Below are 27,305 nucleotides of genomic sequence, written 5' to 3' on the forward strand. Positions count from 1 at the left end.
CAGCTGCGGTTTGACACTCCCTTACAAAGGGTTGCATTTACGAAGGACGGAGAAAGGGGAAGAATGAAATATCTTGGTGCGAAAATGGTAGTAGAACAGTACGCAAAGTAGGCAATTAGTAGTGAAACTCCTTTTGTAAATTCTAATGTATTTGCAGGAAATCTGGTATTTTAAACGAAATGTTGAACGTAATATTGATATATCTACGTGAATTACGTAATTTATGTGCTATTTAGCTGTATAAAAACTGCAAAATGACTCAAAATTAAAATAAGACTACTATGAGATTGATGTAAACATCCAATTTAAAAACAGTTTATGTTTTCATCAGTTAAATATGCTTCATATGCATATACATATAAACATATTGCGCAAAATCTTATACTTCTATTTCACACCAAAGCTACACTGTTTCCATGTAAATTTGCAAAGAAGCAACACTGTGCCACTTCTAAGGGAGCGGTGCGAGAGAGACAACTGTCAGTTTATCGAACCTTGTATTATTGAATAATGGTGCTGTTGATGGCGAATTTAGATTTCGCCGCGGTACTTATTAATGTCAAAATGATGTGTTTGTTGTAAACCAGGCGAATTCATATTACAACAAACACATCATTTTGACATTAATAAGTACCGCGGCGAAAATCTAAATTCGCCAACAACACCACCTTGTATAAATTCGCCTTGATTTTGACATTCAGAAGGACCAAGGCGAATGAGTGAATTATTGTAATAGGGTATTGATCAACTACATACTACAAAACGAGTAATAAAATAAAAAATTAGTATTTATGTTTATCTGTGTATGTCGTTTTAATAAAAAAGGTAAGCGTTATTTTACCATTTCAATTTCGGTATTTCAATGATATGTTTGAGACCAATCGGAGAATCCCATTGGACTTCAAGTTGAGAACTAGCATTTTCTCAACTTGAGAAACAGTTCTATTTTCATACAAAGAAAAATGCCCTTTTTGTTGAAAACGCCATCATCCTCCACTTGAGGTACTGTTAAGAAACAACGTTGAAGATTTAAGAAATACCTTAGTTCTCAACTCAACCTCAAGTTGAGCTCAAACATAAATGTTGGTTGGGAATGCTCTGTATTCGTGATTTGACGATCCTTCAACTCATTAAACACAGCGCTTGCAATTTTATGAACCACACAGTTGGCAACGCGATCTCAACCGTCAGTTCAGTTTTCCACCGAGTAGACAGCCCAAAAGTATAAAAAATTGTGCGAAAACTGTATTTTATATGCTGGAAATTGAACAAAAGTGCTAAATAAAGGTGAAAAACAACAAGCAGCATTTATATTAATGAAATTTAAATTAAATTCTTAGCTAGTGTTGTGTCGCGATTGTCTTTGCCATTATGGAAGCTCTCATTCCGGTTATAAATAAATTGCAAGATGTCTTCAACACGGTTGGCTCGGATTCCATACAATTGCCACAGATTGTAGTACTTGGGAGTCAGGTAAGCGCGAAAATTATTTGGTACTATGTAATGCTACCGCAGAAGCTAGCTAGCTATACTACTATATTAAACTACATATATGCATACATATAAATAACTCTGATAAAATCGAAAATAAGTGGTATATAATCTCGTAATTTAGCATGTGCCAATCTAAGAGGCATTCTTGTGCTAATATGCAATTCATGGTTATGATGTCGATCATACTTCTTCGAGGACATGTTTAAACTCCTCTTATATAATGGCGAAAGCTGTGGCCGGTATCTTGGCTCAGACAATTTCGTGGAACTATTTGTATACTTCAAAATGTTAATAGATTGTTTATGTAACCCATTAACAGTCCAAAGGCATTTAAGGTAAAAAAAAATCAATACTGTATGTGGCGGCTAGACATTTTGTTGCAATGACGGCAGTGCACAGCTGCTTCGCTGACACATTCTGCGACACGTATCTACACACACCAACTAACAAAATTATGTATGTACGAGAACACGAGACTTGCGGAATGGAATGCATTGCACAGCTCTGATTGAAAAGCAGTTAAATATTTTACTTCAATAAAAATGTTTCCTTTGTTTACTGTACGCTGCTAATCATATTAGTTTATGGTGTTTAGTGGCCGATTGCCAATTATGCATATGTAGTGGCAAACGAGAACATTGCGTGGAATATTGTAAAATTACTTTAAATGTGGAAGTTTTAAGGTTGAATGGATTGAAGTGGGAGGAAAAAACTAGTCGTAAAACTTAAAATTCATAGACCTTTATAATTTCGTTTAATGTCACCCGCGTTACCTACTCGCTACTACAAAATTAAAGTAATCTTATACCCAGCCATGAAGTCCCAGATGAAGAATCAAATTAGTTCAAAAGGCAATTTAAAGACAAGGTAGTAGTCCAATAAAATTTGTGTGTTATTTTAAAACTCCCAAAGAGGACCGAACCTAGTACAAACCTTCTAATTCAGTAGTAAACTTAAGACAACTAATAATATTTCTTTATTTGTGTAGAGTTCCGGCAAGAGTTCGGTCATTGAAAGTTTAGTAGGCCGCTCCTTTTTACCACGCGGTACTGGTATTGTGACACGACGTCCGCTAATTTTGCAGCTTATTCATTGTCCATTAGACGATAGGGAGCACCGATCAGCGGAAAATGGTAAGGTTATATATTTTTCCTTCTATCGAAATTAGTTAACATAACTCTCATTTATTTCTCAGGCACAGTCAACGTTGATGAGTGGGGCAAATTTTTGCATACTAAAAAGATATTCACGGATTTTAATCAGATTCGAAATGAAATCGAGGAAGAGACAGATCGTGCTGCCGGCTCCAATAAAGGCATTTGTCCAGAACCTATCAACTTGAAAATATACTCAACACGCGTTGTAAATCTAACGCTGGTTGATTTGCCAGGTATCACCAAAGTGCCCGTAGGTGATCAACCGGAAGATATTGAAGCACAAATTAAAGAATTGGTTTTAAAATACATCGATAATCCCAATTCCATAATTTTGGCCGTAACCGCAGCCAACACCGATATGGCAACAAGTGAAGCATTAAAATTGGCTAAAAAATGTGACCCTGATGGTCGACGCACCTTGGCTGTGGTAACAAAACTCGATCTCATGGATGCGGGTACTGATGCCATCGATATATTGTGTGGGCGTGTGATACCGGTGAAACTGGGCATTATTGGTGTCGTAAATCGCTCGCAACAAGACATTATTGATAAGAAGCAAATTGACGACCAACTCAAGGATGAAGCTGCATTCTTACAAAGAAAATATCCTACACTAGCAACGCGCAATGGCACTCCGTACTTGGCAAAGACGTTAAACCGCTTACTCATGCACCACATACGCGATTGCTTACCAGATTTAAAAGTACATACACATATACTTGCTACTTGAATTTAAATATTCAACTTTTCAAAATATTTTCTACTTTAGACACGAGTCAACGTAATGTCATCACAATTCCAATCATTACTTCACTCATATGGCGAAGACGTGTCGGACCAGAGCCAAACGCTGTTGCAAATCATAACTAAATTTGCTAGTGCATACTGCTCCACAATCGAGGGTACAGCACGAAACATCGAAACAACAGAATTATGTGGCGGTGCACGCATTTGCTATATATTCCATGAGACATTCGGTCGCACTCTCGATTCCATACACCCGCTGGCTGGTTTGAGTAAAATGGATATATTGACGGCTATACGCAATGCGACTGGACCGCGGCCTGCGCTCTTTGTGCCGGAAGTATCGTTTGAATTGTTGGTAAAACGTCAAATACGGCGCTTGGAGGAACCTTCCCTACGTTGTGTAGAGTTGATACACGAGGAAATGCAGCGCATAGTGCAACATTGTGGTAATGAAGTGCAACAGGAAATGTTACGGTAAATATTCAGAACTATAAAATACGTTTATTGGAATCTAACATGTTTACTATTACGTCGACAGCTTCCCGAAGTTACATGAAAAAATTGTTGACGTTGTTACCCAGCTCCTGCGTCGACGCTTACCAGCCACTAATGTTATGGTAGAAAATTTGGTGGCTATTGAGTTGGCATATATAAACACCAAACATCCAGACTTTCATAAGGATGCCGCGCTTGTTCCCAGCTTACTGAAAGCGGATCATATTATTGAACCATTCAACAATTTGAGTGCACAATTGCAAAGACGCACGAATACTCCGCGTAATTCTAACTCATCGCCTCAGGTGTCAGCAACACAGCAACAACAACAACAACTACAGCAGCAGCAGCAGCAACAGCAACAACAGCAACATCAGCAACAACAACTTCAAAATGATACTCAAGAACAAGTAAATTTTGTGTGAAACTTATTAAATGTAGCTATCATTTCTCTTTCCCCAATTTTTAGAACCATATTGGTGAGAATGCTGTCGGCCACAGCTGGCTAGCAACTATTTTGCCTCCGGCACCATCGACATCGCCGGCCACACGTGCTCTTGAAAGTCACGATAATTCTGCTAGCAATACACCATTACATAATAATATTCAAAGCCCAGTAAAACCGGTTAACTTGTTGCCCGATATGCCGACCCATCATGGTTCAAGACGTTTAACTGATAAGGAACAAAATGATTGTGATGTTATTGGTGAGTGTAGCTGTAATGTTGTCGATTGTTAAATCGATTTTCAAATGCACCAAATATAGCAACTGCCGGTATGCAGTTGAAGGGTGCTTAGAAATTTTGGTCCATATGTGCTTACATATATTCTTAAGTCAGATAATGCGCTTATCAAGATTATGCAAAACCGCGTATGTGAGATTGCATAAATTATTTTCTAGAGAGAAAAAACACTCATTTCAAATGGTTCCCTTTTTTTATTAAGCAATCGCATTTCTGGCTAGCATATTTCAGGATGAATTGATAAGGATTGAGGCAAGGGCTTGTGTGAGCAAATCCAATTTTTGGCAGCCAAAGTCATTTTGAAATATGAGTGGTTTTACGCTCTAGAAAATGAAATCTACAACTTCACATACGCGGTTTTGCATTTTGCTGATACGCGGTTTTGTAGTTTAAATGACGATATATACATATGTAATTATTAATTTCCGAACCTGTCGTTTTCATCTTAATTTTTGTTTTCTTTTTAGAACGCTTAATTAAGTCATATTTCTACATTGTGCGCAAATCCATACAGGATTCTGTACCAAAAGCTATAATGCATTTCCTAGTTAATTATGTTAAAGATAACTTGCAGAGCGAGCTAGTCACACATTTGTACAAGTCGGAAAAGGCCGAAACTTTACTCAACGAATCGGATCATATTGCAGTACGACGAAAAGAGGCGGCCGATATGTTAAAGGTGAGTCCGTTAAATGTGTTATGAATTTTAATAATTTTTAACAACCATTAATTCATTCCAGGCGCTCACCAGGGCAAATCATATAATAAGTGAAATCCGCGAAACGCACATGTGGTAAAGATGTTAAATGCGAATTTTTGTGGTATAAAACGTATTTAAAATACAAGTCTTCGTTGGTGCGCTTCTTCATCTATTATTTGTATTGTTTATAATACATTCATAATACATATATTCGCATATTGATTGTCGAGTTTAATGTTTAATTTTCTTTTCCAGTTTTTACAATGCAAAAAAAAAGAAGAGAAACACCAGTAGAAAAAATTTCATGGTCGTAATAATAAAATATATTTGAACTATTCTTGCAACGTCCAAGTGGTTAAATTTACGAAATTGTACTCTTATGTTAGATCTGTCAATCGATTTTGTAACCAAAAAGACTTGAGAATGGGAATGTTTTTAAAAACTCCACTTAATGCACAGTTGAGAGTAATTGAATAATTGAATATTAAACGATAACCACAACATACATTTTGCATTTAATGTATTTCGGGTATCAAAAATATATTAAATAATTTAGCATCAAAATTTTCCTTTTGATTTAGATGAAATGATCTATAAATTATTGTATGTTACCAGTCGAAGGTTATTTTTTATGCTGTGAATGATTAAATATGTATCAATATTTGTTCGTTGCGTTTCTTGTTGTATAAATAAGTTTTTTGTCTGAAAAAATAGTTTTGTGAAAATTTTTTCATACAATATTTCATTTGGCACCTATAAGCAAATGCATCTAGCGTATTCAGTTTTTAGAGAAAAATAATGCAACTACTTATGCGCTATTATATACTTGTATAACAGTGAATATAAAATTCCGCGTTGAAAAAAATAAAAATTAAAACAGAAACTAATTTGAGTTTTTATTGCCAAAATAGATGAAAAGTAGGCTAGTCGGAACGTGGTTCACCTGAATTACGGCAGTTCTGTAAACAAACAAAAAAAAAAACATATCTGCTGAAGTGACGGTCCTTTGCGGAAGCGTAGACTAGTTTATCGGGGAAACTATAAACTTGCAATTTTTTAAAGCTTTAACAAAAACAAGTTTTTGCACTGACAGAAAAGAAAGTAAAGACCTTTCCACTTCAAGTGATAAGGAAGTAAGAGAAGTGAATTAATTTCATACATACTTTCATAGCTGTACATACGTGAAACGTAAGGTNGTGATTGAATTCTTCCCCTTTTTCTTCTGCTTCCAAAAACCATCCCTGTGGGTGGGTGTGCCAAATTTTAGAAAAAAGCTACTTACAAAACCTTTAATAATTGAATCATGAGGTAAACCACTCAACAAAGCAAAAGTCATTCAACAGCTGCATATTTATGAAGTGAAAAATGAACACTTTAATACTTTAATTTAAAAAAAAAAAAGTAAACATGAATCATTTTTTTTTTTTTTTTTGAATCGAAGTGTAGCGTTACATATTTATGTATATAAAAAAAGAACATGATAAACATATTGACTACGACAGGCTCAGACAGACCGCTTTCCATCTCATGCAATACGTCCTGCACTTTAACAATTGCAACTAAATACGTCAGGAATTGCGACAGTTTTATCGATTACCAACATACTAGTAGGTAGTACATATATATGTATTGAAGTTTTAACTAATTATTCATCTCAGTACTGCTATGGAAGTATTGGGTGTAATAGCTCAAATATTTGTTGTTTGCCCAGATATATGTATGTACTAGTGTATGCTGTTTAACGGTATTGAAACTTATGCTCGATTCGTATCGGAAAGCACCCGCACAATACAGCCTACGCCACCTTTAGCAAATGCTTTTTCATGCCACTGCAACAAATGCCCGCTGGAACCTTCAGATGGTATCTCGAAGCCGCGATAAATGTACTTCATTAGCACATCTAATAAATCGTTCTGCTCGAGTGCTTCCACAGCCTGATCCATTTGTGATGATTTGATAGAGAGCAAGACGCGTAGCGTTATATTCAATGCGTTGTCCTGCATGGTAACGGGTAGGAATATATGATTATATATTTCTTTTATTTATATACATACACACATGCATGTCCATGTGTTAAGATGCATACCTTTACTACCTGATGTTTGCAGCGTAAGGGTGCATTCTGTAAAACATTGACCAAAGCTTCAACTGACTTGCCCTGTGTGAGAAGTGTTGTTATTTCATTCTCATCTGGGCCTACGGTCGCTGATATGGCATCCGCTTCATCCTCCTTAAAGTTGTCCTCATTGTATTGATCCACATCGATTTTGCGGAAAGCTGAACTAGAGGTATTTTTCGCCATATCTTCCTTTGTCAGTCGAAAAAGAATAATCTTAAATAGGTATTGAAAAATTCTGGAATTCCTAGGCACAATCCAAAAAAGTGCAAAAAATGATTCACTCAAAGAACACGGCCAAGGAAAAACGCTTATCAAAATTGTCAAACTTTGACATTTGTTAACCAAAATCAAAAGCCAACAGAGGTGTATTTAGTGTCAAATTTATTTATTGTTTACATTTTGTAATTTGATTCGTGGTCTAATCAAAAACTATACTTTGCAACGAAACAATGAGTTGTGAACCAAATAGTATAGATCTGCTTACTGATATTTTCTATATCTAATTTTTAAAAATTTTAAAGTAATGGAAAGTGAAGAAATATATATCGGTATCGCACAATAGTACCTACACCTGTACGGCGGTACAAGCTAATCGGTCTTGTTATCGATAGTTTTCATTTTCTTTTTAATTAGTTTGTCAGAAAATCAGCTGTTTTTGACTTTGTATCGTTTGCTGAGGTATGAACAGAATTTTCTGAACATTTTTTATTGCAAATTTAAGACAATTGGATTTTCTTAGGTAACGATGGCGAAGTATTTGGGCCTCGACCGACTCGCTAAAATTTTTCAAATTATCCGCCAAGCAGGTGGGATAAAAAAGGCTTATATGAAGCTGTACAGGTCGGTAAATTTTTATTACAACTTTCCTGCTTATATAAGCGCAATCCAAATACTTCTAATAACACATAATAATTCAGATACGATGATCTTAAAATTGGAACACTGGTGGGCACAGACAAGTATGGTAATAGGTATTATGAAAATCCTTATTACTTTTATGGCCGCAACCGCTGGGTGGAATATGCGGATCATTTAAATTTGGATTATGATGGCTCACAAATACCTGCCGATTGGTATGGTTGGATGCATTACAAGGTATACAGATTAAGTGTTTAAATGTAATATATTAGGTACTATTCAATGACATAATTAAATTTTAGACCGATTTACCGCCAATTCGTGATGGTAGCCGCCCCAAGTACAAGTGGATGGCTGATCACAGTGAAAACCTGTCTGGCACCAAAGGTAAGTACAATGAAAATTAAAAATATGTTGGCCACTGTGTCCCTATGGCCTAACCACAAGGCAGAGTAAAAACAATTATAAAAAATATAAAATTCACCAAACAAGAAGAGCTAATTACGACAGTCGGGTCTACGTAACCGGAACGACCCAGATTTATATCTGGCCAAGGACTGTCACTCCAGCAACACTCCCCAAAAAGTCTTTGGGGAATTTGTATGCTGCTACAACAACAACAAGCTAATTAATTGTTAAATAATAAGTATCGCTGAATCCATCGTAGTTCGACTTTTGTGCAGTCTACGAAAATGCGATAACTGAATCCGCATTGCTGGGAATATATGCATTCAAAGCTACGTTCAAATTTATTCGGACTCAGTGACAGAATTTTCATAGATTGCACGAAATAACGGACTAGATTCAGTGATGGCCCTGAGTATGCATCTACATATATGCAATCTTTGGATGCTACATCTAATGCAATATCTTATTTCCCAACTTTGCACTTTTAAACCAGTACACTTAATATCATGGTCGGTATATGACAAAAGCCTTTTGGTTAATAGTGATTTATTTAAATTAAATAAGCCTTTTTTATACATACATATATATGTATGTACAACTCAAAATTTGGCATTTTTGAAATTATGTACTAAAAATGTACACAGACCTTTTATTTACCTTTCAGCATAAGCTTGAGTATATTTTTGTTACAATTTGTTAAAAAAAAAAACTAAGGTAAAGCCTTTCTTGCCCATGTGATTAGCATCTATTAAGAAATAGTTTTTCGCATTAACTGACGAACGTATTATTTTGAGCTGCGTCGGTTCGGCTCATAGTACAATACTAAAACTTGAATGTTAGCAATAACTTAAATACTATTGACGCTTATTAATAACTCTATTTACTTTCATTATACTTATCCAACCTTTATTGGTTTTGTTTTTCTTATTGTAGAGCAATATATGCCATACTCAACAACGCCGCCCAAAATCGAGGCTTGGGATCCAAAAAAATTGAAATAAGTAACCTTTTGAATAAAACTGTACAATAAATAAATGATCGTTAAATAAATAGTAAATAACTAAATGCTATTGTAGCTATTTTCCGATGTAAAACTATAGAAATTAACTTAAAAAGGCGTTTTAGGAGCAGGTAAGAATTTTTTTGTTTTATTTATAGTTTTTATTGCTACTACAATTGTTTACTATCTGTATTAGATTCGATGAGACCTCTGCATGAAAAGTAAGTTTAAGATCCAACTCTATTGAAAACAAAAACAAAAAAATAATTATTAATTGAAGGACATATACAACTATGAAGGCTGTGTTATAATTATTACAATTTTAAAGTTATGCACTATAAATTAAAGTATGAATATGTTTATGTTGGCAAGTACTTATCATGTAAGTAAAACCATATTTTCGTCAACTTAGGACATATGTACATAATTTAAAACTCAATACCATGGCTTAATCTATATTTCATGAATTTAACATGGGTATCATGACACTTCTTGGCGATGGCTTTGTGTATTTCTTCAGACGTGGCTTTAGTATTAGCTTTTATGCAGTATTCAATATCAGAAACCTTATAAGGATCCAATATTGTATCTGAAAAATTTGTCATCAATATTGTATTGCGATCAAATACCAGTGCACATAGCATGCGCGCCGCGCCTTGTGGTGTATTCCAGCGAATTTTAGAGTACCTCGTTTCCGGAACCTCAGTACCATGAGGACCGAGCACCACTATTGGTGGGTCATGATCGACCCGCATTGGATACTCCACAAATCGGGTCGATGTGGTTTTGGCATAACACGCACGTTTGACTGACAACATAAAGTCTTTTGGACTCTTTATGAGTTCATCGCCGAGTTTTGTCACAACCGTGGATAGCTCTTCATAAAGTTTTATGCTTTGTTTATGCTTTTGCATCATTTGTTTTATTGTGTCTGGCTCATACTCTGTAACGCATTCACAATTGCTACAAAAATATTGCTTTATCTGGTCGGTCACTTTACCGCACATCTCCTTAAGTGTCGCTTCATTAAATGTATCTTGATTTGTTTTCGGCTTACCAGCTTTTTCATTAGTTATTTCCATAGATTTTGTTATTGAATTATTTTTGTCATAAACAGGTGCTACGTCAGCGTTTAGGACGTTGAATAGGACTTCGCAAACAAAATCAAACTTTTCACCTTTGGACGCGATAAAACGTTTCCCAATTAATTTATTCAATCTTATTAACTCCTTTATTGGTTCTTTCAGTCCTTTTGTTGGCAAAGCGCAGTGCGAACTCTTCGATGTACTGGCCATTATGGCAAGTTTAAATCATATACATATACTACACACGCATATAAATAGATGCACATGTATGTAAATATTTATTAATTTGTTTAAATGGGAAAGAAAATAGAAGAATTCCCAACTTTCAGATTTATTTGCACATCTCAAAATAGCATCACGACCATATTTCATTTATGTTTGTACCAAAAGTTATATCTTTATACATCTAAACTAAGAAAAATAAACTAGCCAATTATTGCTGTTATAACTGTATTAAAATACATAACAAGTTTTCTAACGTGCATCATTGTACACTACATGCTTCATTGCCAAATCGATTAACTCCATTAACAAAAAATTTGGAGATGCGATCAAATAGTATAAAATATTTTTTTAAAATTCCCTTTATAGTATTAATTCGAAACATAATGTTATTATAAAATTATGTATTAAATAAAGTTATCATAAATACAATGAGTTATTAGTTTACCAAGTGATATTACACTTAAATTGAAGATTTTTCAAAAACTTGAGTTAATTGATTTGGCAACTGGGGCGTTCATACTATGTTATTGAAAACCCTTTTTTTAAATATTCGACTTATTGGCTCTCGAATGAAAAAATCCTAACTTGTTTTTAAAAATGTTTAGCATTCCACTAAACTAAAGTTTCCAAATTTGTCCTTATTGAACACAATTGAAAGTTTTTCGATTCAACATAACCAAATTGGAATTAGAAATTTGTACAAGCCAAGTTTTTTCTGAGCAACATTTTAAGAATTTAAAGCTTCTACACCTTTTCCAACAGTATTTCAGAAAAACACAAATGTATTTCAGAAAAGGCCAAAAAAATTTTAGAAAAGGCCGAATGAATTTCTGAAAAACTCAAATGTATTTCAGAAAACCTCAAATGTATGTCAGAAAAGGGCAAATGTATTTCAGAAAAGCTCAAATGTATTTCAGAAGAGGCCAAATGTATTTCAGAAAAGGGCAAATGTATTTCAGAAAAGCACAAATGTATTTCAGAAAAATATTTAAAGAAAATGGCCGACGTTTTTCTTAAAGCCGAACCTTTTTACTAATCTGTTTTTAATAAATTATGGTGGGGTAACTTCTTAAAATCCGCTGACTTAGCTGCCAACTTCGGAATTTGAAATGGTAATTAAGAAAAAATCGATTTACTTAATTTTAAAGTAAATCAACGGCTTCGGTAATCGGCCGATGTTAGAACAAACCCAAACGTTCGGTTCGGTTTCGGCCGAAAAATATACCTAATAAAAGATATGCCGAACGAAATTCCGACGCTAAATTTCAATTGGCCAAAAATCTCTAAACCTGCGGTTCCCAAACTTCTTTTCTCACGTACTGACTATGAAAAAAGTTGAAAAACGAAAAATTAAAAAATTTAATACGAAAACATGTGTAAGAATAGTGGTGTCATGTAACGATTTTTACTGGTTTTGACACTGACAGCTATTTCTCGCCCAAGGCGCAATAAACAGATGAAGTAATAAAACAGCTTTCTTTCTTTATTTTCTGACATTCTCTGCCTTATAGTCAAATTTTAAAGGCAAATTTACAAATAAGGCAGTGCCAATATCTTTCTTCTCACTCTAATTACTTCACCTGGTATAATTCCACCATGTTTCCCGCCCAAACAAAAATTACACCAAATTCACCTCTGAGTAGAATGGGTCTCATTAACTTGGTCAACCACAAAGATATAATTTTTAAACATTGCTACTTACTATAACTTCCGTTTCGGATCTTCTGAATTTGTAATTGGCCACCAAAATGGACTTTGGAATGAAAAAATAGTAAGAGTGTGTACATTAGAGTGGTCCAAAAAAAATTTCTTTACCTCATGCGTACACACGTTGTCAAAATCGAAAATGAAGAAAATTGCAGTAAAAAACCACCTGCAAATTGTAAACCACGAACAAATGTAAACAAACGGCTAATGTGATCATCGTCCTACATTTTTCCTAGCTGCGATTACAAATGGCGACTCTTTTTCTTGCGGGATGTTGTATATTTGGTTCATGTATAAAATTAATGCTGACAAGCCCAATAAGTATCATCCAGATCGTTCCTACTATTGGCGTTGAGCCTCGGGACGAATGAGAGTCCAATAGGAGTATTCTCGAAAAATTTGAAACCTTTTGGGTAACTTTGAAATCTTTGGAGAGCCCGAACAGTTTGGTAGCACACCTTAATGTAAATAGGTACATACATGTATGTAGTATATACGGTGGTGACAATGTAAATAAGGAAGAAACAATTTTAGCAAATTTTGGCTATGATTTCTTTGTTTAAAAAGTGTTTATTTTTTTATGAAAATATAGCTTACTATCTTAACAAAACAATGTAAACTTTGTAAGGCATTTATAAAAATTTCCCGAACTTTAACAAATGTGCGTCAAAACTTAGCTTAAACTTTTTAATCAGAATTTTTCTTTTTCAATTTTTTGAGTATGCAGTACTGTAACCCATTACATTTTAGTACAATAAAGCACAAGTTTGAAGTAGCTAAGACTTACCGTTGATTTTTGGCAATTTTTTGTATACGACAATTTTTTTGTATGGAGAAAATGAGCAACACCTTCTACAAAAAATCAAAGGTAAGTTCTTACTATTTAAAATCTGCACCTCGTTATAATAAAACTGCTAAGAAATCTAATTAAAAAAGCTCACCTTTTTGAATTTTGCTCACTTTTATACAATTTTTACTTAAAGGTTTGTGTTAGATAAAGAGCTACACTTTCATACAAAGTAATGAACATTAAATAAATGAAAGTGAAATAGCCAACGAATGCTTAAATATCTCTTCGTATTTATATTTTCGCAACTGTACATATCATGTATGCATGTACATACATATAACTACATATACAGCATATGTTGCAAATAGGGTAAAAATATTGCGCCAACTGGAATCGACGTGTAGAGAAAAAAGTTGATAGGGGATGTTTTTTGTTATTAGATACAGTCTAATAATGAGACCATTAAAAGCCATTGGTATTTACATTTTATCAAGCATTTATTTATAATTATACAATATAAGTATTGAAAATAATTTTACTACCATTTAAAGAAATGATTTGATGCATATATCGGCACAAATGTTATCGGGATAATCTGGCATCATTGCAATCCTCTATGAACTCAACCGTTTTTTTGTTTTTCCATTTCTCTTTTGCAGCCAACAACTTTCAGCAAGCAAGATCTTTTCGTACATACGTGTATATATATTTACACGTGTGCGCGCGCGCAAATCGCTTTCAAAATAAAATCTGTGTTATTTCTTTGCTTTGAGTAGATAAAACTATTCCGTATTTCAAAGAAGCCTTGTATAGTGTTACATATCTAGCAACCGGCAGCAAAAAAAAAACTTACATTGCCGCTGGTTAGATCGAAGTGGATTGGTACGATATGCCATTTTTCCATCTACCTGAATTTGTGTTGAGAAGGGACAATTCATTCGAAGCAGAATAGAAAAGTAATTTCCTTCCTGGTACTAATACATACATATATTATCACTAGGCCAAAATCCTTAGGCATTGGACCTAGAATGTTATGTTGTAGTGGAGTGAATGCAGCTCTTAATATGCAGGTAGGATATGGTATGTCTAAAGCTGCGTACATTTGTATGAGTTCGGAATGAGAGGCACTAATGCAGTCACATTGAATATACATATATGTATGTACATCCATAATCCATTATACCCAAGGCAGAATTCTACCTACCCTTATTTCAGGATACAAGATGAATTCTTAAAATACCAACCAACCCTCTGTACAAGGACCATTTGAGTCAGTACGGTCTATTAAGTCCTGCAGAGCGCATTTAACGCAGAATCTTCTAAAGTGTAAACTTTTATGTTATTAAAGTTCCTCTAAAAATGGATAATAAAGTAAGTTTATTAAAATATATTCTTAACCAATGTATTTAGGTATATTTAGCTTTATCTTTACTTCAATATGTATAAGGATATGTAAAAAATAGCAGGTGCTTCCAATAGAAAAGCTATGTTAAGGATAGGAATAGAGCAACATTTAATTGACTATGTACATATATTCAATACCTTATTATCCTGTTCCCCTTCAACAGCACAACCGACCTGATGATCGGCGGGTAATATGTGCAACAAACTACAATCAAGCTCAACAGAAAATTATTCGTGCGTCCGTAGTAAATTTTTCACGTGCAGTTGAGGCGGGCGAAATGCAATATTACAACGAACGCCCAATGATGCTTGACACATGGACGCAAACCTCAAACGCCGATCTTGGTATTGGCGAGGACTACCTGCATAATGCATACATAGAAGAGCAAAGACAAAGAGAGAAAGCATTGTTGGAAAAGATACGCATCCTTAAGGCAGAACTGCGGGCGCATTCAGAGATGTTAACACAAATGCAATCCCTACATGCACGCGGTAGTTTACAACTACAAAACCAACACAATCGACAACAACAACAGCAATCGTTAGTGGCTAACTCGCTAGATATGCAACTGCAGGACCTTAACAACCGTGAACAAAGACAAAAACATGAAGAAAGTACATCGCCAAAAATGCAGTTATATCACAGACCTTCTAGCTCAAGAAGTACACAGCAATGCGAGGAAGTTACGTCCATGTCGAACGTACTTCATGAGCGTCCAGAACAAAAGCAATTAGCACAAAATACACACTCACAGTATATAGCACAAGAAGTGAATGAAGGTGCGGAGTCGACGAGGCAACAAAACGCATCTATTTCACATAACGCACCAAGTACTATCATTAATAATGCACATGAGGTACGAACTCGCAATGTAAATTACACAATAGTCGCTGATGGCGATGGCAATGGTCCTGATGAGCCCATAGAGATTGAAATTGCGGAAGAAAGTGCACACAACTTAAATTGTTCTGCGGATTCCGAACGCTTAGAGATATGTTTAGCAGAAGAACAGCAACCCGAAGCAAGGGCTAGTTATGTTAAGTACGAGGTGGGTACTGAGCAAATTCAACACAAAAATCATATTTCTTCTTCAGTAAGTCCAGTCGGTGCAAAACGACTTAAAATGTCTACAGAAAGTCTCACACAAATATATGAAGTGCGGGAATTTTCACAAGAGGCTCCACAGTGTTGTGAACATCAAACCTGCGATATGGCCCATCCGCAGCCTCTTCTATCATTTCCAACAAATCGTAATAACGCAAGCTTACTAAAATTACCCATCGACCCACAACAGAGAGATGATGACCAAAGTACTGCGTCCAAGAATAAATCGGAACCGAAAGTTGCTTACTGTTCGATAGGACCGAACAACACTCGTATACCTACGAAGATTTTTGATGCCATCAGCTGGACTTCTGCATCAATAGCAACACGAAAACTAATGATGGCCATCTTTAATCGCGAAACCTTAGCCACACATTCTATGACCGGGAAGCCGTCGCCTGCTTTTAAAGATCATAATAAACCACTTAAGAAAATGCTTAATCCATTAGCCATACAAGACATTATATTTGCTGTTACACGTAGGTGTCAAGTTTCGGAGAAGGAGGTGCGTAACGCCATCACCACCAAGTGCGCCGATGAAAACAAAATGTGGAAATTGGCTCTGGCCAAAACCCAATCATTATGTGAACATGATAAAGAAAATGTCGGCTAAGATATAAAAAAAATATTGAGAAGTCAAATCAGTAGAAGGGCGCCCATGAATTTGGTTGCTTCAATGCAATCCACTGTTATACTCTAAGGGCCACTTTTTCAATGTCAGTTTAAACTTAGATTAAGTAAACTGAGTTTAAATTGAACAGCTGTCTGGACATTTGATTGGCTGATCTTAGTTTAAACCAGTCAGATCGGGCGTTTGAACTGAGTTTAAACTACGGCCGTGCACTGAAAAACTGGCCCTAAGACGTGACACCAATAAAAAATGATCACATTGCGAATTTAAATTACATTGGTTTATCAAAACGCAACGTTGGAAACGTTTATTATCTAAAGGATACAAACATACCTGACAACCAGGCCTGTGTTTCAGTAAAGTTATCACATACATTACATAAAATAAGTTTAAAACCCCTATATATTAGAATTAATCTTAATTTTACAAATTAAACATATGTACATAACATTCACATAAAAAAGTGCGCTCTGATATGTACATATATATGTATGTTGAGCTTGTACGTAAAATATTATAGCATAATGGAAGAGTATACCAAAAATGGGTTAAATTAAACTATAAAATATTTCAAGTACATGTATGTAACTAATTGCAATTATAATCAAATGGAGTTTGTTTACCATGAATAATTATACAATCACATATACCTGAGCTACATGTATTGTTACATATCTAAATGTAAGTTATTTAAGCATTTAATGAATTTAACAAATGTGAAATAACTGCGTTTTCAATAATAATGTGCATATATTTATTTATTTTAATAAAAAATCAGTAGTTTTATAATGTGTCGTATTTGAGCACGAAAATGAAAACCAACATGGGCGCTGAATTCTTGTTCTGTGAAGTGAAAACGCGTTTCAACTATTCGAATAAAATTACGATTTGGTTTTAATAAATGTAAATCAAATTATTTGTCAAAAAGTTTTCAATCGGAAGTTTTTTTTTTTTTATCGCCCATATTATACATTTCGACACGAATAGAGATTTTCTCAGTTTGGTAACTTTGGCATTTTTCAATCCGATTGGTTTCGATCAGTCTTCGAAATATACGATTCTGCATTGACTGAAATAATTGGCAACCAAAAGCGATATTGAGCAGGGATTTCAAATGCGACCCAAGGAGGAAGCGTAGGCGTTTTGGGAGTAGGTTGCAAATTCTCTAAATGCACTTGGTTCACCATCAAAAGACTCCAGTACATGGAGAAAGGAAAGGTATTATTAATTAATGAAATGTAAAATACTTCGAAAGATTTATTGCAGGTGTGGATTGGCGGGAAGTGCTGTATTAAACGCAAGCTATCTGTCAACAAAATGAAAATGTTGAGAACCGGTTGAGGACACTGTCGTTTGCAGCGCATAAGCCCACTCAAGGAGAAGTTGTCGAATTGACGGATTATGCGCATAGTGTGTAGGATCATGACGGCGCACAAACTTCCGAAATGGCCATTTCTGCTTGGTCGGTGGATCCAAATGGTATGACTTCAACCTATAGAGCAAAAGCAAGCAGCCAGCAAAGAGAAAGAAAGACAGAAAAGTAGAGCAATTCTTATAGAAGTTGCCATGAATAGTATGGAAGACGACATATTTGCGGCGCATGAACCCACTACACATCTACTACCTACTACCTTTGTACGTGTATACAAACCCAACAAGCAAAGGTTTATAAAACACTTAAAAAAAGCGTAATATGTATAAACGTATGAATAATTTTTCAATAATATACATCGTCACCTGAAATTCAAAAAGACGTAACATCGTAAATTAAATGGAATGACGTGACTAATATTTTAATTTTTTCTTTTCATAAAATGATGTGGGGAGTTGTAATTCGATGAAATCCATCATATAAATCAAGAAGTGAATTTTGAAATTTTTATTAGTTTTGGCCTTTTGCATTTCAAAGATGATGTTTGTTACGTCCTTTTGCATTCCAGGTGGAGATATATTAATTTTAATAATTCATAACTAAAAAAACTAATAAAACTAACGTATTTTGTCGTGGTTTTGTCGTAAACACGTACATTCTACTACTAAAATAAAATAATTAATATACATATATAAAATGAATGCAATAAATGATATTAGAGCTAAAGTTAAGTGATTTATAGATATTCGCTCTCAAAACCAAGATTTTTTCATATTAACCTTTTTTATCATTTGAAAAAATTAAAATAAACTTAATTTTAAAGACGCATATTTAACACTTAATATTGCAAGCTTACTTTAAGCTACTTTCAAAAACACTGCTTGTTGGGCAGTTTTAAATATTCTAGTTTAACAAATGTGTATCACAGATTTTGAAATTTTCCCAAACAATTTTTTAGGTCGGTGTTATGCAGAAATTTTGTTTGGCAAACTGCGTGCAATTGTTGTTGCAGCAAACTCGGAGAGAGCGAGTTCGGCGACTCTCACAGCACGCTCCCACGACAGTCGGGTCTACGTAACCGGAACGACCCAGATTTATATCTGGCCAAGGACTGTCACTCCAGCAACACTCCCCAAAAACTCTTTGGGGAATTTGTATGCTGCTACAACAACAACAACAGCGACTCTCACAGCAAACTAATTTTGTTTGGTCAAACTGCAGCAAATTCGGTGTTGTCATATACAAAAATTTTAAATTTTGCGCGTTATGTACATCTGAAATTCTCATTTCGTGTTGGCAATAGCCATGAAAACCATAAGGAACGTGCAACCCTGTGCCAAACTCGACATAACCACCTCCGAGCAAACTTAGCAGCCGCCATTTAATTTGGCAAACAAAAGTTTGTCTGCATAACACCGACCTTACAAGATCAAAATTAACCGTTTGTGCCAAATTTGGCGACGGGCCGCTTGGGAAAACACGTAATAATTTCCCACAACAAACACCATCAGCTGGATAATTTCCCAAAACATTACACAATCGCAACTGTCGAGAATCAAAAAGCGAATAGAGCTGCAAATGATAAACCCGGAGAACGGAACGGTAGGCAGAAGAGATTGAAAAAGATAAAGAGTGGCAGCAGAGAGAAACTTTCGAGCAAATTCTTTTCCTTGCAGTGGCTACGGAAAATTTATAAAATATTGCAATTCAAGGCAAAAACAAAACAGGAAATTAATATTTTCCAACAGAGAAGGTGTTTGGTCGCCATTGTGGGTAGTGAATTAGTTCATTGAGAGGATTGATAAGAATCGTAATTTGGACTTGGAATCCAATTGTTCAGGTGAAGGGTTATTCTGATTTGATTTCATTGTGTTGTCGCAGCGGTGCTTGTAAAGCGTAAAAAATGGATATCTTGCGTAAAATGTTCAAAATGAATGAGGATGCCGAAAAACCTGACGGAGCTGGGCGTAAAGATGAGTAAGTAGTGCTACTATCAAAAACAGATTGGTTTTAATATTGCAATTCGAGTAGATAGATATTCATTAGGCTTGTGTATTTGTTTCTCGTGAAAAAAGCAAAATAAAAATCGATCGATATATTGCAAATTATGTATATATTTGGGTAGATACTTTAGTCAGGACACTAATCGGAGGCTGCGCATACTGAAATTTATCCTTCGAGTGTTACCAGCATATTTGTTTATTCGTTTCAACACCAATACTGATTGGACTCGGACTTCATTCACACGAATATGGGTTTGCTTGTCCGGCAAAACTCGGCATTCAAGTCTTGCTGAGCACTCTGTTGCGTTGCTCAAGACTTTATTAGGAAGAGCTTTAAATTGCCAATAAAATACGTATTAAGTTAAAACATACTGAAGATATAAATTATTAAATCCAAACATATGTATGTACGCAATCTCAGAAAATATAAATGATCATTTTTATTTCTTAAACATTTAACCATTTAAACTTATTTTAATATTTTTGTTGACTATATTCAAATTGCTTATGATTTCGCGCAGTCTCTGATTAGGATAATACTTGAAAGTCCCATATAAAACGGGGTAGCCAGACTAAAATACGCACATTTTTAAATAAGTACATAATTTTGCTTCAGCCCCATACGAAAACCGGTTTTTACCGTGCAATCTGTGCACCGTACAAGGGCTTTGTAAGACTCAGAGAATGCCCCTATTATTAAATAATGAAAAATCTTATATCGACATACATATGTATGAGGCCATGAGGGCCAGAGGAGCCTATCTACAAAAAATAAATATTTTATTGATATGGGAAATAGGGATCTAACTTAACGAACACGCGGATGCGTGCTCGAAAAAATTAAAGTTGGGGGCCGCCCCGCGGCCCCAGGTTTCCCTAAGGATAGAAATAAAAAGCAAGATTAGCAGTACAAGTGTATATTTACCATTCGGCTCTCCAAATAAGAATGAATACAAAATATTACTTAAAGCTATCGCTAAGTATCTAAACGGCCCGAATTAATTGATTAGTTGCTGACGCTGCGCTTCCCACGATTTGCATTTTGGTTGCATAAAACCAATTGGTATCGCTTACGTTGCAGGTCAATTACCTGCACTGGCTATGCGCGTGTTTGGCGAAGTGCGGCGTCAGCACATTCGCATTAGTAAGTAGGTTGGCCCCCTTGTTAACTTCTATAAAAAATAAATGCAGTAAAAGGTTCATTGCACCTTCGTGATGCTACTTATTATAGTAAAAGATAACTAAAAGGGCGTGCCTCGGGCTATTGCCATTTCGATTCTAGTAATGCACCTCAACATTTTTTGAAATGTCTGGCTACTCTGGCCCCCAAGTCCTCAAATGTATGTATGTGTATCGAAATTTGTTTTCTGTTTATTTAGAGGAACTGCAAAGGACGAATTTCGTAAACCGCAGTGGTTTGAAGAAGCTGAAACAGATGACGAACTCTTTGATGACAATCGCAAATTCGCTTTTCAAACCTTTACAAATCCTTTGGAGTTACAAAAGCACTTCGAGCGTCAAATGCAACAAATCTTGGAAGCAGTGAGTGAATTCGAAGGTATTTACTGAATATCAATTTTGAGTACATAAATCCAATGAAATTCATTATTATTCATTCATTTTCAAAAAAAAAAACGATAAATTAGATGGCGATATTAAGATTGATAAAGACTTGAAGGAAGATTTTTTGAAACCTGGTTTTGAAAACATAGACATTTTGAAGGAATTTGAAAAGACGAAAGGCGAAATCATGGACACTGACTTGGATGGGGAGTAAGTAAATTTTCATAAGTAAAAAGAATTAGTGCTTCAATCGCTCAACATACAAATTCATCTTTCAGAATTTATGCCGATCAATTGCATTCGTTAATGCAACGCTTGTCCCCTAATGAGGATTTGCCGAATATCTTACCACGCAACGACAGCAAGGCTGTTCGCAACCCCTTAGGCAAAAAGAAATTAAGTGATGAAGAGAAAATTTTGGGTAAAATACATGGCACTCTGGATAGTGAGGATGCTCCGAAGCAATCACGTATGCCACGTCCACGTCCGGACATGATGACACCAATGACTCCCATGATACCACGTAATCCTACGCCATTTGGCGGTGGGGTCTTCGAGGGCACGTATCAGGTATGCACAATAGTTTTGAATTTGTATCTAATGAGTGCTTCGAATGTTGTACATTTGTGATGTTTGGATGAGGAAAGGATATGTAGCAATTATGTTTAATTTTCACTTAAGTTTTTCATGTCTTGATGACATCATCACCGGTCTCAAAAATCAATATAACGATATATATTTTTTTTTTATCCTCGTTGGATGTGAATGAATAGTGGACATACATACTTGGTATACCCCGAGTATGTTTTCTGAATTTAATTTATGTGTTTGGCTAATATTACTAAAGCTGATTATTGAACTCTGTAAGTGCATAAGAAATATGCAAGGTGGCAATCAAAATTATCGCACAGAAATTGATCGTTTTATATTATTTATATCAGGGACAAAACAGTTATAAACGTTGTTCCATAATAGCTATAATACCAGAAATATTTTTTATATTGCCGATAAGAGTTATAACCCATTTTTTTTTTTACGTTGCTCGATAACTGTTATGCAGCGGAAATGTGTTTTCCGTCGCCTATAAGAATTATTTCTCAACGTTTATTTTTTACGTTGCTGGATACTAGTTATTTTCCAACGTTTATTTTTTACGTTGTTTGATAACAGTTATTACCTAACGGTTATTTTTAAGTTGTCTGATAACAGTTATTTTACTCCTTTTTATTTTCATCATCTTTATTTCCCTCGTCTTCGTTTTCGTCAATATTCCTATTTTACAACGTAAAAAATAAACGTTGGATAATAACTGTTCTCAAGCAACATAAAAAATGAACGTGAAAAATAAACGTTGAGCAATAACTGTTATTAAACAACGTAAAAATAAACTTTGGGTCATAACTCTTATCGGCGAAATAAAAAATACTTTTCATCTAATAACTGCTATGAACGTTGGTTTTCGTTAAATTTCAGAATTCAGGCAACATTTTCAATTTTTAAATTCGAGGTAACAGTTATTTTTCGTCTCGGGTTTTTATTACTAAGAATTGGGGCTATCACTGAATCATCGTAGTCCGCGTTTCGTGCAAAACTACGAAAATGCGATCGCCGAATTCGATTCGAAAAAACTCGAACTTCTTAGCTAAAAATGAGCAACAATCGTTGAAAGGGATTCCTCGTTAATTTAATTGTTTTTGGAAGCGAGTTCTGAAACGAACGAAAGCTATGAGTTACAACCAAACTCGCCGAGGTTCATCGCTGCTAGGAACGTCCAAAGACGAACAACTGTTAACCAGGTTTTTTGGTAAATAAAAGAGTCCTTTATAGTAGAAATAAGTTTTTTATTATTAACTTTGTGCATATCTTTCTTTAACGTTATTAATTGGTACTTAAATTTTAACCTTTATTTGCGTTTGCCAGTGGTAAACATGTGGAGAGAAAAGCGCAAGCGGCACACAAGTCATTGTCAGTTAATTTATTCCATACTCTGTAACCATAGGCTAATTTCCTTTATTGAGAGACTCAGTAATCGAATAGACTCGGAACTGGTGATTAGGACGGTCATTCATTCGACCAAGCCTATACAGTTTTTTTGTCACATACTATCAGGATTATGAAACGATTAAGAAATGAACGAAGCGAAATTTCACTAACAAAGCACGACCCAGGTTTATTCATTCTTATTTTTAATAATTTTTTTTTTTCATTTCATTGCTTGTATTATGAAGATAGTTGAATGAGGATGCTAGTGTGTGTTCATGGATGTGTTTCATAAAATAACCATATGTGCATATATTTGTATGTAATTATGCATATAAAAAATTGTATTCATGTTGCTGTAGGGGCCGAAAATGTTCAGCCAGAGCGTCATGTCGAAAACTATACGTAAACCGGATGGTAGCTATGAGACTACGAAAATCATCAAGGATTCTCAAGGCAATACAACAAAAACTATTACACGTACCATTGATGGCAAAACTGAGACAATTACCACGTCCGACAACGCAGCTGGGGCCGGTACCATTAAGCAAAAGGAGGGCAACATCGCCAAAAGAGAAGAATATTCGAATCGCAATATTTTCGTAACAAAAGAAGGTTACGCCGTACCACGGAACCTCTGGTGACCAGTGGTGCTTATTGGCCGAATCCTTGTTGGCAACTTATTACACGTCTATATTCAAATTCAGATATACTATGTACTAGTAACTAGATCGTTAAGTGTTTGGTGTTTTAGATGAAATTCATTTGAGACTACAGATGGCAGATAGCATTGCAAGAGCAGCAGCGGCAGCAGCAAAAACAATGAGAACAACAACACAGATGACCGCAGCATCCACAACAACAATCGAAGCAGATACAGAAACAGTATGGTAAACGTACACAGATGAATTGATGATCTACAATTAACCATCATTTGATCTCAATCCCATTTGTAAATGATTTACAGAGGATGTGCACATTTGGATACAATCATACACGTCCATCATTTCAAGTGTACAATTCTATACTGGTTCTGTACTGTTTTCATGGAATTTATTTCGTATATCTTGATGTTTTAATTTGATTACGAGCATTTTCATGGAGCGCAATCAGAACTGTGTGATTTATTTGGGGAAACCAAAACAAACCTATTATTGTGTGAAGGACGGCATAAGCGCGAAGAGCATGGTAATAGAGAATTGTTTATTTGTTGAAACGGTTTACGTTTAACATATGTAGACACACCTACAATATCGTCGCCGGGCCGATTAACCGTCATGTGGAAGGAGATCCAGGGGTTTGTGTTAGAATTTCAAAATTTTTATGAACGTACAAAATGGGAAAGTAGCAAAAGCGGCGCTAATATGCATATGTACATATGTATATACATACATACATATGTGCAATGACGGTGGGACGATAAGACGACAGTTGAAGGAGATGAATATTACGCAAAAGTATTTTTTCTTTGATTCTTTAGTTAGCACGAATTAATTCGTGATATGGATTAATCTATGTGTGGCTGCTTTCAATTAAAGGATTTTGAATGATGCCATGATATCCCAGGGGATGTCGAATCAAATGCGACTGGCATTTGTGATGCAACCAATATGGGATACTGCAGTACTGAGTTTCAATGAAATCCATCTAAAGTGCAAGAACAAAGAAAATTTTTGAAAACTACATATATACATGCATACATACATAAATACAATATTATTATACAATATCATAAATCGAAGTAAATATTATTTTTTTTTGATTAGCGCATTGACGCCTTTAACATTTAGTTATAAACTATTTTGTGTTTTTGTTTTATAATCAACTAACATCTTGGCAACCCTAAAGACTTTGATATTATTTGATCCTATATTTAAATATTAATACATACCTATGTATGTGTAATTTGAAAGCTATGGACAAAATTCTTTAACCAATACGTTTTATGAATTTTCTGCCCGTGCACATTCAATTGATTAAAATTGCTTTTGTGCTGAGAGCTATAAAGTTTTAGACTTCTAAATTGATGATACCAATAAATTAGCTTAGTTAAGGATTTTTCTTTGTTTTTTAATTAAATGTCATATGAATTTAATTTGAATTATTCGGCTAAACTTTTATTGTTTTATATAATTAGAGCTACAAATATAATTTCATATACAAATACATACATATGTGCATATATGTGTGCAATATAAATATAAGTACGCACTCTCATATATTAAACTTGTGCGTTTAAACTTGTGCGTTTGATTTCGTTATGTTGTGCTCAGACATGTCTAATCGTGTTAAGTAGGGCTGGGAATATCCGTGTTACGGATAAAATCCAGACAACCGTTAACCGGATATCCGATTAATAAACATTTATCTTTTATCCACATATCCAGTTAATATCCGGATGTTCAGATCTTTTAATCAGATATTCGAATATCCGGATATTCAAAAAAACTGAGATAGAATTCCCAACCTTGGTCTTAAGTCAACTTGAAAACATATTTTCATATAATTTTGGCAGTAAAATACTAAATGTGTTTTTGTGTATCGTAATGTCCTTGAAAATTCTGAAAAAAGCGTCTGCAAAATATATGTAGTGGTATTTACTTTTTCTTCTTCTCGAATGATTTCAAACAGTAATGACAATAGTGTCTTCCAGGCTTATCCTTTAAAATTAGCAATATTGTTATTTATAAAAATTAACAACTACCTAAACGGCACTTACCAAACAAATGTAACTAATTGGGTGTCCTAAGGGACCGTCGCCATCACAAACCGCTATACGTTCAGCTGTTATTATCGGTTCAATTTGGTGCGCATATTTCATGCCCCAGTTCTTATTTACCCAACGTTTAGCGTTTTCAAACCGTGCATTACGATAATCATCCTCGGCCCATACCTGTATGGAAATAAATACCAATAAATATATCGTCGTTTAAAGTACAAAACCGCGTATCGTCATTCTGCAAAATCGCGTAGCTGGCATTAGCTGGCGAAAATTGGATTTGCTCACACAAGCTCGTGGCTCAATCCTTATCCATTCGTCCTGGAATATAGTAGCCAGAAATGCGATTGCTTTCTAAAAAAGTGTTTTTACTCTCTAGAAAAAAATTTATTATTATTATATTATTATTATTCAACCTCACATAAGCGTTTTTGCATTATCTTGATACGCGGTTTTGCATTTTGTTTATACGCGGTTTTGTACTTTAAACGATGATATGTACTTATGTTTAAATTCGTTCAGGCAGGCTCTGCAATTCACTTCCGACGAATTTGACCCAAAGCCACTTTGAATTCAAATTAAATGGGGTTGAAATTCACGCGAAAGTGAATCTGCCTGATAACATATCAGACTATTTATTACCTGTCCTGTATGTGTCACTTCGGTTAAATCACTGCGAAAACGTAACAGTTGAATTTTATTAATTCGCTCAAATTTAAAGATATTTTTCGAAAACTTTGACGGAAACATTACTATTTTTGTAAAAAAAAAAATATTTGTTAAAAAACATAAACTCAAGGCGTATTCAATAAAATAATAATAATAATAAATACGCCTTGCATAAACTCGTCACAAAGGGTGTTTCTCATAGACTGCTTTGATATAAACTTAGACAAGTGCGTATGAATTCCTTCTTTGTAACAGGTGGATTTACCTGGCAGATAATTTTAAAACCTACATGAGAAAACGATCCTTAATGATTTATTTTCTAGATTACGCT

At 34.9% G+C, this 27,305-nt stretch overlaps 6 protein-coding genes across 12 annotated transcripts; 3 read left to right on the plus strand and 3 right to left on the minus strand.

The window, feature by feature from the left end:
- Positions 1–1,178: 1,178 nt before the first annotated feature.
- On the plus strand, positions 1,179–6,724 carry Drp1 (dynamin related protein 1). Of its 5 annotated transcripts, none has more exons than XM_017610748.1 (10): positions 1,179–1,473; positions 2,483–2,627; positions 2,690–3,354; positions 3,421–3,872; positions 3,937–4,303; positions 4,363–4,600; positions 5,104–5,315; positions 5,377–5,491; positions 5,592–6,529; positions 6,645–6,724. In XM_017610748.1, the coding sequence occupies exons 1-8, from the start codon at positions 1,372–1,374 to the stop codon at positions 5,431–5,433; spliced, it is 2,238 nt and encodes a 745-aa protein (XP_017466237.1). In that variant the 5' UTR covers positions 1,179–1,371; the 3' UTR covers positions 5,434–5,491; positions 5,592–6,529; positions 6,645–6,724. The 5 variants fall into 5 exon arrangements, with proteins under 5 accessions (XP_017466237.1, XP_017466240.1, XP_017466236.1 ...); XM_017610751.1 differs by having other exon boundaries at positions 3,937–4,234; positions 4,268–4,303; positions 5,377–6,529; XM_017610747.1 differs by having other exon boundaries at positions 1,179–1,274; positions 1,341–1,473; positions 5,377–6,529.
- A 59-nt stretch (positions 6,725–6,783) lies between these two features.
- Arpc5 (Actin-related protein 2/3 complex, subunit 5) lies at positions 6,784–7,799 on the minus strand. The gene is made up of 2 exons (XM_017610752.1): positions 7,423–7,799; positions 6,784–7,333 (listed from the first exon to the last, which is right to left on the minus strand). The coding sequence occupies exons 1-2, from the start codon at positions 7,636–7,638 to the stop codon at positions 7,091–7,093; spliced, it is 459 nt and encodes a 152-aa protein (XP_017466241.1). The 5' UTR covers positions 7,639–7,799; the 3' UTR covers positions 6,784–7,090.
- Positions 7,800–8,052: 253 nt separating this feature from the next.
- On the plus strand, positions 8,053–9,782 carry ND-B17.2 (NADH dehydrogenase (ubiquinone) B17.2 subunit). Its single transcript, XM_017610771.1, has 5 exons — positions 8,053–8,133; positions 8,195–8,295; positions 8,373–8,550; positions 8,616–8,700; positions 9,655–9,782. The coding sequence occupies exons 2-5, from the start codon at positions 8,201–8,203 to the stop codon at positions 9,720–9,722; spliced, it is 426 nt and encodes a 141-aa protein (XP_017466260.1). The 5' UTR covers positions 8,053–8,133; positions 8,195–8,200; the 3' UTR covers positions 9,723–9,782.
- A 142-nt stretch (positions 9,783–9,924) lies between these two features.
- Positions 9,925–11,181, minus strand: LOC108359093 (protein insensitive). Its single transcript, XM_017610770.1, has one exon. It carries the CDS (start codon positions 11,014–11,016, stop codon positions 10,150–10,152), a length of 867 nt encoding a protein of 288 aa, XP_017466259.1. The 5' UTR covers positions 11,017–11,181; the 3' UTR covers positions 9,925–10,149.
- A 2,937-nt stretch (positions 11,182–14,118) lies between these two features.
- On the plus strand, positions 14,119–25,683 carry LOC108359083 (uncharacterized). Of its 3 annotated transcripts, XM_017610753.1 has the most exons (5): positions 19,517–20,017; positions 21,423–21,601; positions 21,690–21,816; positions 21,885–22,176; positions 23,949–25,683. In XM_017610753.1, exons 1-5 carry the CDS (start codon positions 19,944–19,946, stop codon positions 24,228–24,230), a joined length of 954 nt encoding a protein of 317 aa, XP_017466242.1. In that variant the 5' UTR covers positions 19,517–19,943; the 3' UTR covers positions 24,231–25,683. The 3 variants fall into 3 exon arrangements, 1 of the variants encoding a protein (XP_017466242.1); XR_001846877.1 differs by lacking the exons at positions 19,517–20,017; positions 21,690–21,816; positions 21,885–22,176; positions 23,949–25,683 and adding exons at positions 14,119–14,685; positions 14,744–14,899; positions 15,097–17,349 and having other exon boundaries at positions 21,423–21,510; XR_001846878.1 differs by lacking the exons at positions 19,517–20,017; positions 21,690–21,816; positions 21,885–22,176; positions 23,949–25,683 and adding exons at positions 14,119–14,598; positions 14,744–14,899; positions 15,097–17,349 and having other exon boundaries at positions 21,423–21,510.
- A 249-nt stretch (positions 25,684–25,932) lies between these two features.
- LOC108359095 (probable NADH dehydrogenase [ubiquinone] iron-sulfur protein 6, mitochondrial) lies at positions 25,933–27,171 on the minus strand. Its single transcript, XM_017610772.1, has 3 exons — positions 26,948–27,171; positions 26,306–26,479; positions 25,933–26,246 (listed from the first exon to the last, which is right to left on the minus strand). The coding sequence occupies exons 1-3, from the start codon at positions 27,053–27,055 to the stop codon at positions 26,184–26,186; spliced, it is 345 nt and encodes a 114-aa protein (XP_017466261.1). The 5' UTR covers positions 27,056–27,171; the 3' UTR covers positions 25,933–26,183.
- Between the last annotated feature and the right edge of the window lie 134 nt (positions 27,172–27,305).

Source organism: Rhagoletis zephyria, unplaced genomic scaffold (assembly GCF_001687245.7).
Source record: "Rhagoletis zephyria isolate East Lansing unplaced genomic scaffold, Rhagoletis_zephyria_1.1 Rzeph_scaffold_00337, whole genome shotgun sequence".
In the NCBI taxonomy this organism is placed as follows: Eukaryota; Metazoa; Arthropoda; class Insecta; order Diptera; family Tephritidae; genus Rhagoletis; species Rhagoletis zephyria.

Excerpts from the sequence above, each read along its gene's own strand:
- Arpc5 (XM_017610752.1), bottom strand. The coding sequence starts at position 7,638 with ATGGCGAAAAATACCTCTAGTTCAGCTTTCCGCAAAATCGATGTGGAT. Across the intron at positions 7,334-7,422 it reads GCAAACATCAGGTAGTAAAG|GACAACGCATTGAATATAAC; the intron begins GTATGCATCTTA and ends GTTACCATGCAG.
- Drp1 (XM_017610746.1), top strand. The coding sequence starts at position 1,372 with ATGGAAGCTCTCATTCCGGTTATAAATAAATTGCAAGATGTCTTCAAC. Across the intron at positions 3,873-3,936 it reads GTGCAACAGGAAATGTTACG|CTTCCCGAAGTTACATGAAA; the intron begins GTAAATATTCAG and ends TTACGTCGACAG. Across the intron at positions 4,601-5,103 it reads AAATGATTGTGATGTTATTG|AACGCTTAATTAAGTCATAT; the intron begins GTGAGTGTAGCT and ends TTTTCTTTTTAG.
- ND-B17.2 (XM_017610771.1), top strand. The coding sequence starts at position 8,201 with ATGGCGAAGTATTTGGGCCTCGACCGACTCGCTAAAATTTTTCAAATT. Across the intron at positions 8,551-8,615 it reads ATGGTTGGATGCATTACAAG|ACCGATTTACCGCCAATTCG; the intron begins GTATACAGATTA and ends ATTAAATTTTAG. Across the intron at positions 8,701-9,654 it reads AAACCTGTCTGGCACCAAAG|AGCAATATATGCCATACTCA; the intron begins GTAAGTACAATG and ends TTCTTATTGTAG.
- LOC108359093 (XM_017610770.1), bottom strand. The coding sequence starts at position 11,016 with ATGGCCAGTACATCGAAGAGTTCGCACTGCGCTTTGCCAACAAAAGGA.
- LOC108359083 (XM_017610753.1), top strand. The coding sequence starts at position 19,944 with ATGGATATCTTGCGTAAAATGTTCAAAATGAATGAGGATGCCGAAAAA. Across the intron at positions 21,602-21,689 it reads AGCAGTGAGTGAATTCGAAG|ATGGCGATATTAAGATTGAT; the intron begins GTATTTACTGAA and ends ACGATAAATTAG. Across the intron at positions 21,817-21,884 it reads GACACTGACTTGGATGGGGA|AATTTATGCCGATCAATTGC; the intron begins GTAAGTAAATTT and ends TTCATCTTTCAG.
- LOC108359095 (XM_017610772.1), bottom strand. The coding sequence starts at position 27,055 with ATGTTTCCGTCAAAGTTTTCGAAAAATATCTTTAAATTTGAGCGAATT. Across the intron at positions 26,480-26,947 it reads AAGTGACACATACAGGACAG|GTATGGGCCGAGGATGATTA; the intron begins GTAATAAATAGT and ends ATTTCCATACAG. Across the intron at positions 26,247-26,305 it reads CAATTAGTTACATTTGTTTG|GATAAGCCTGGAAGACACTA; the intron begins GTAAGTGCCGTT and ends CTAATTTTAAAG.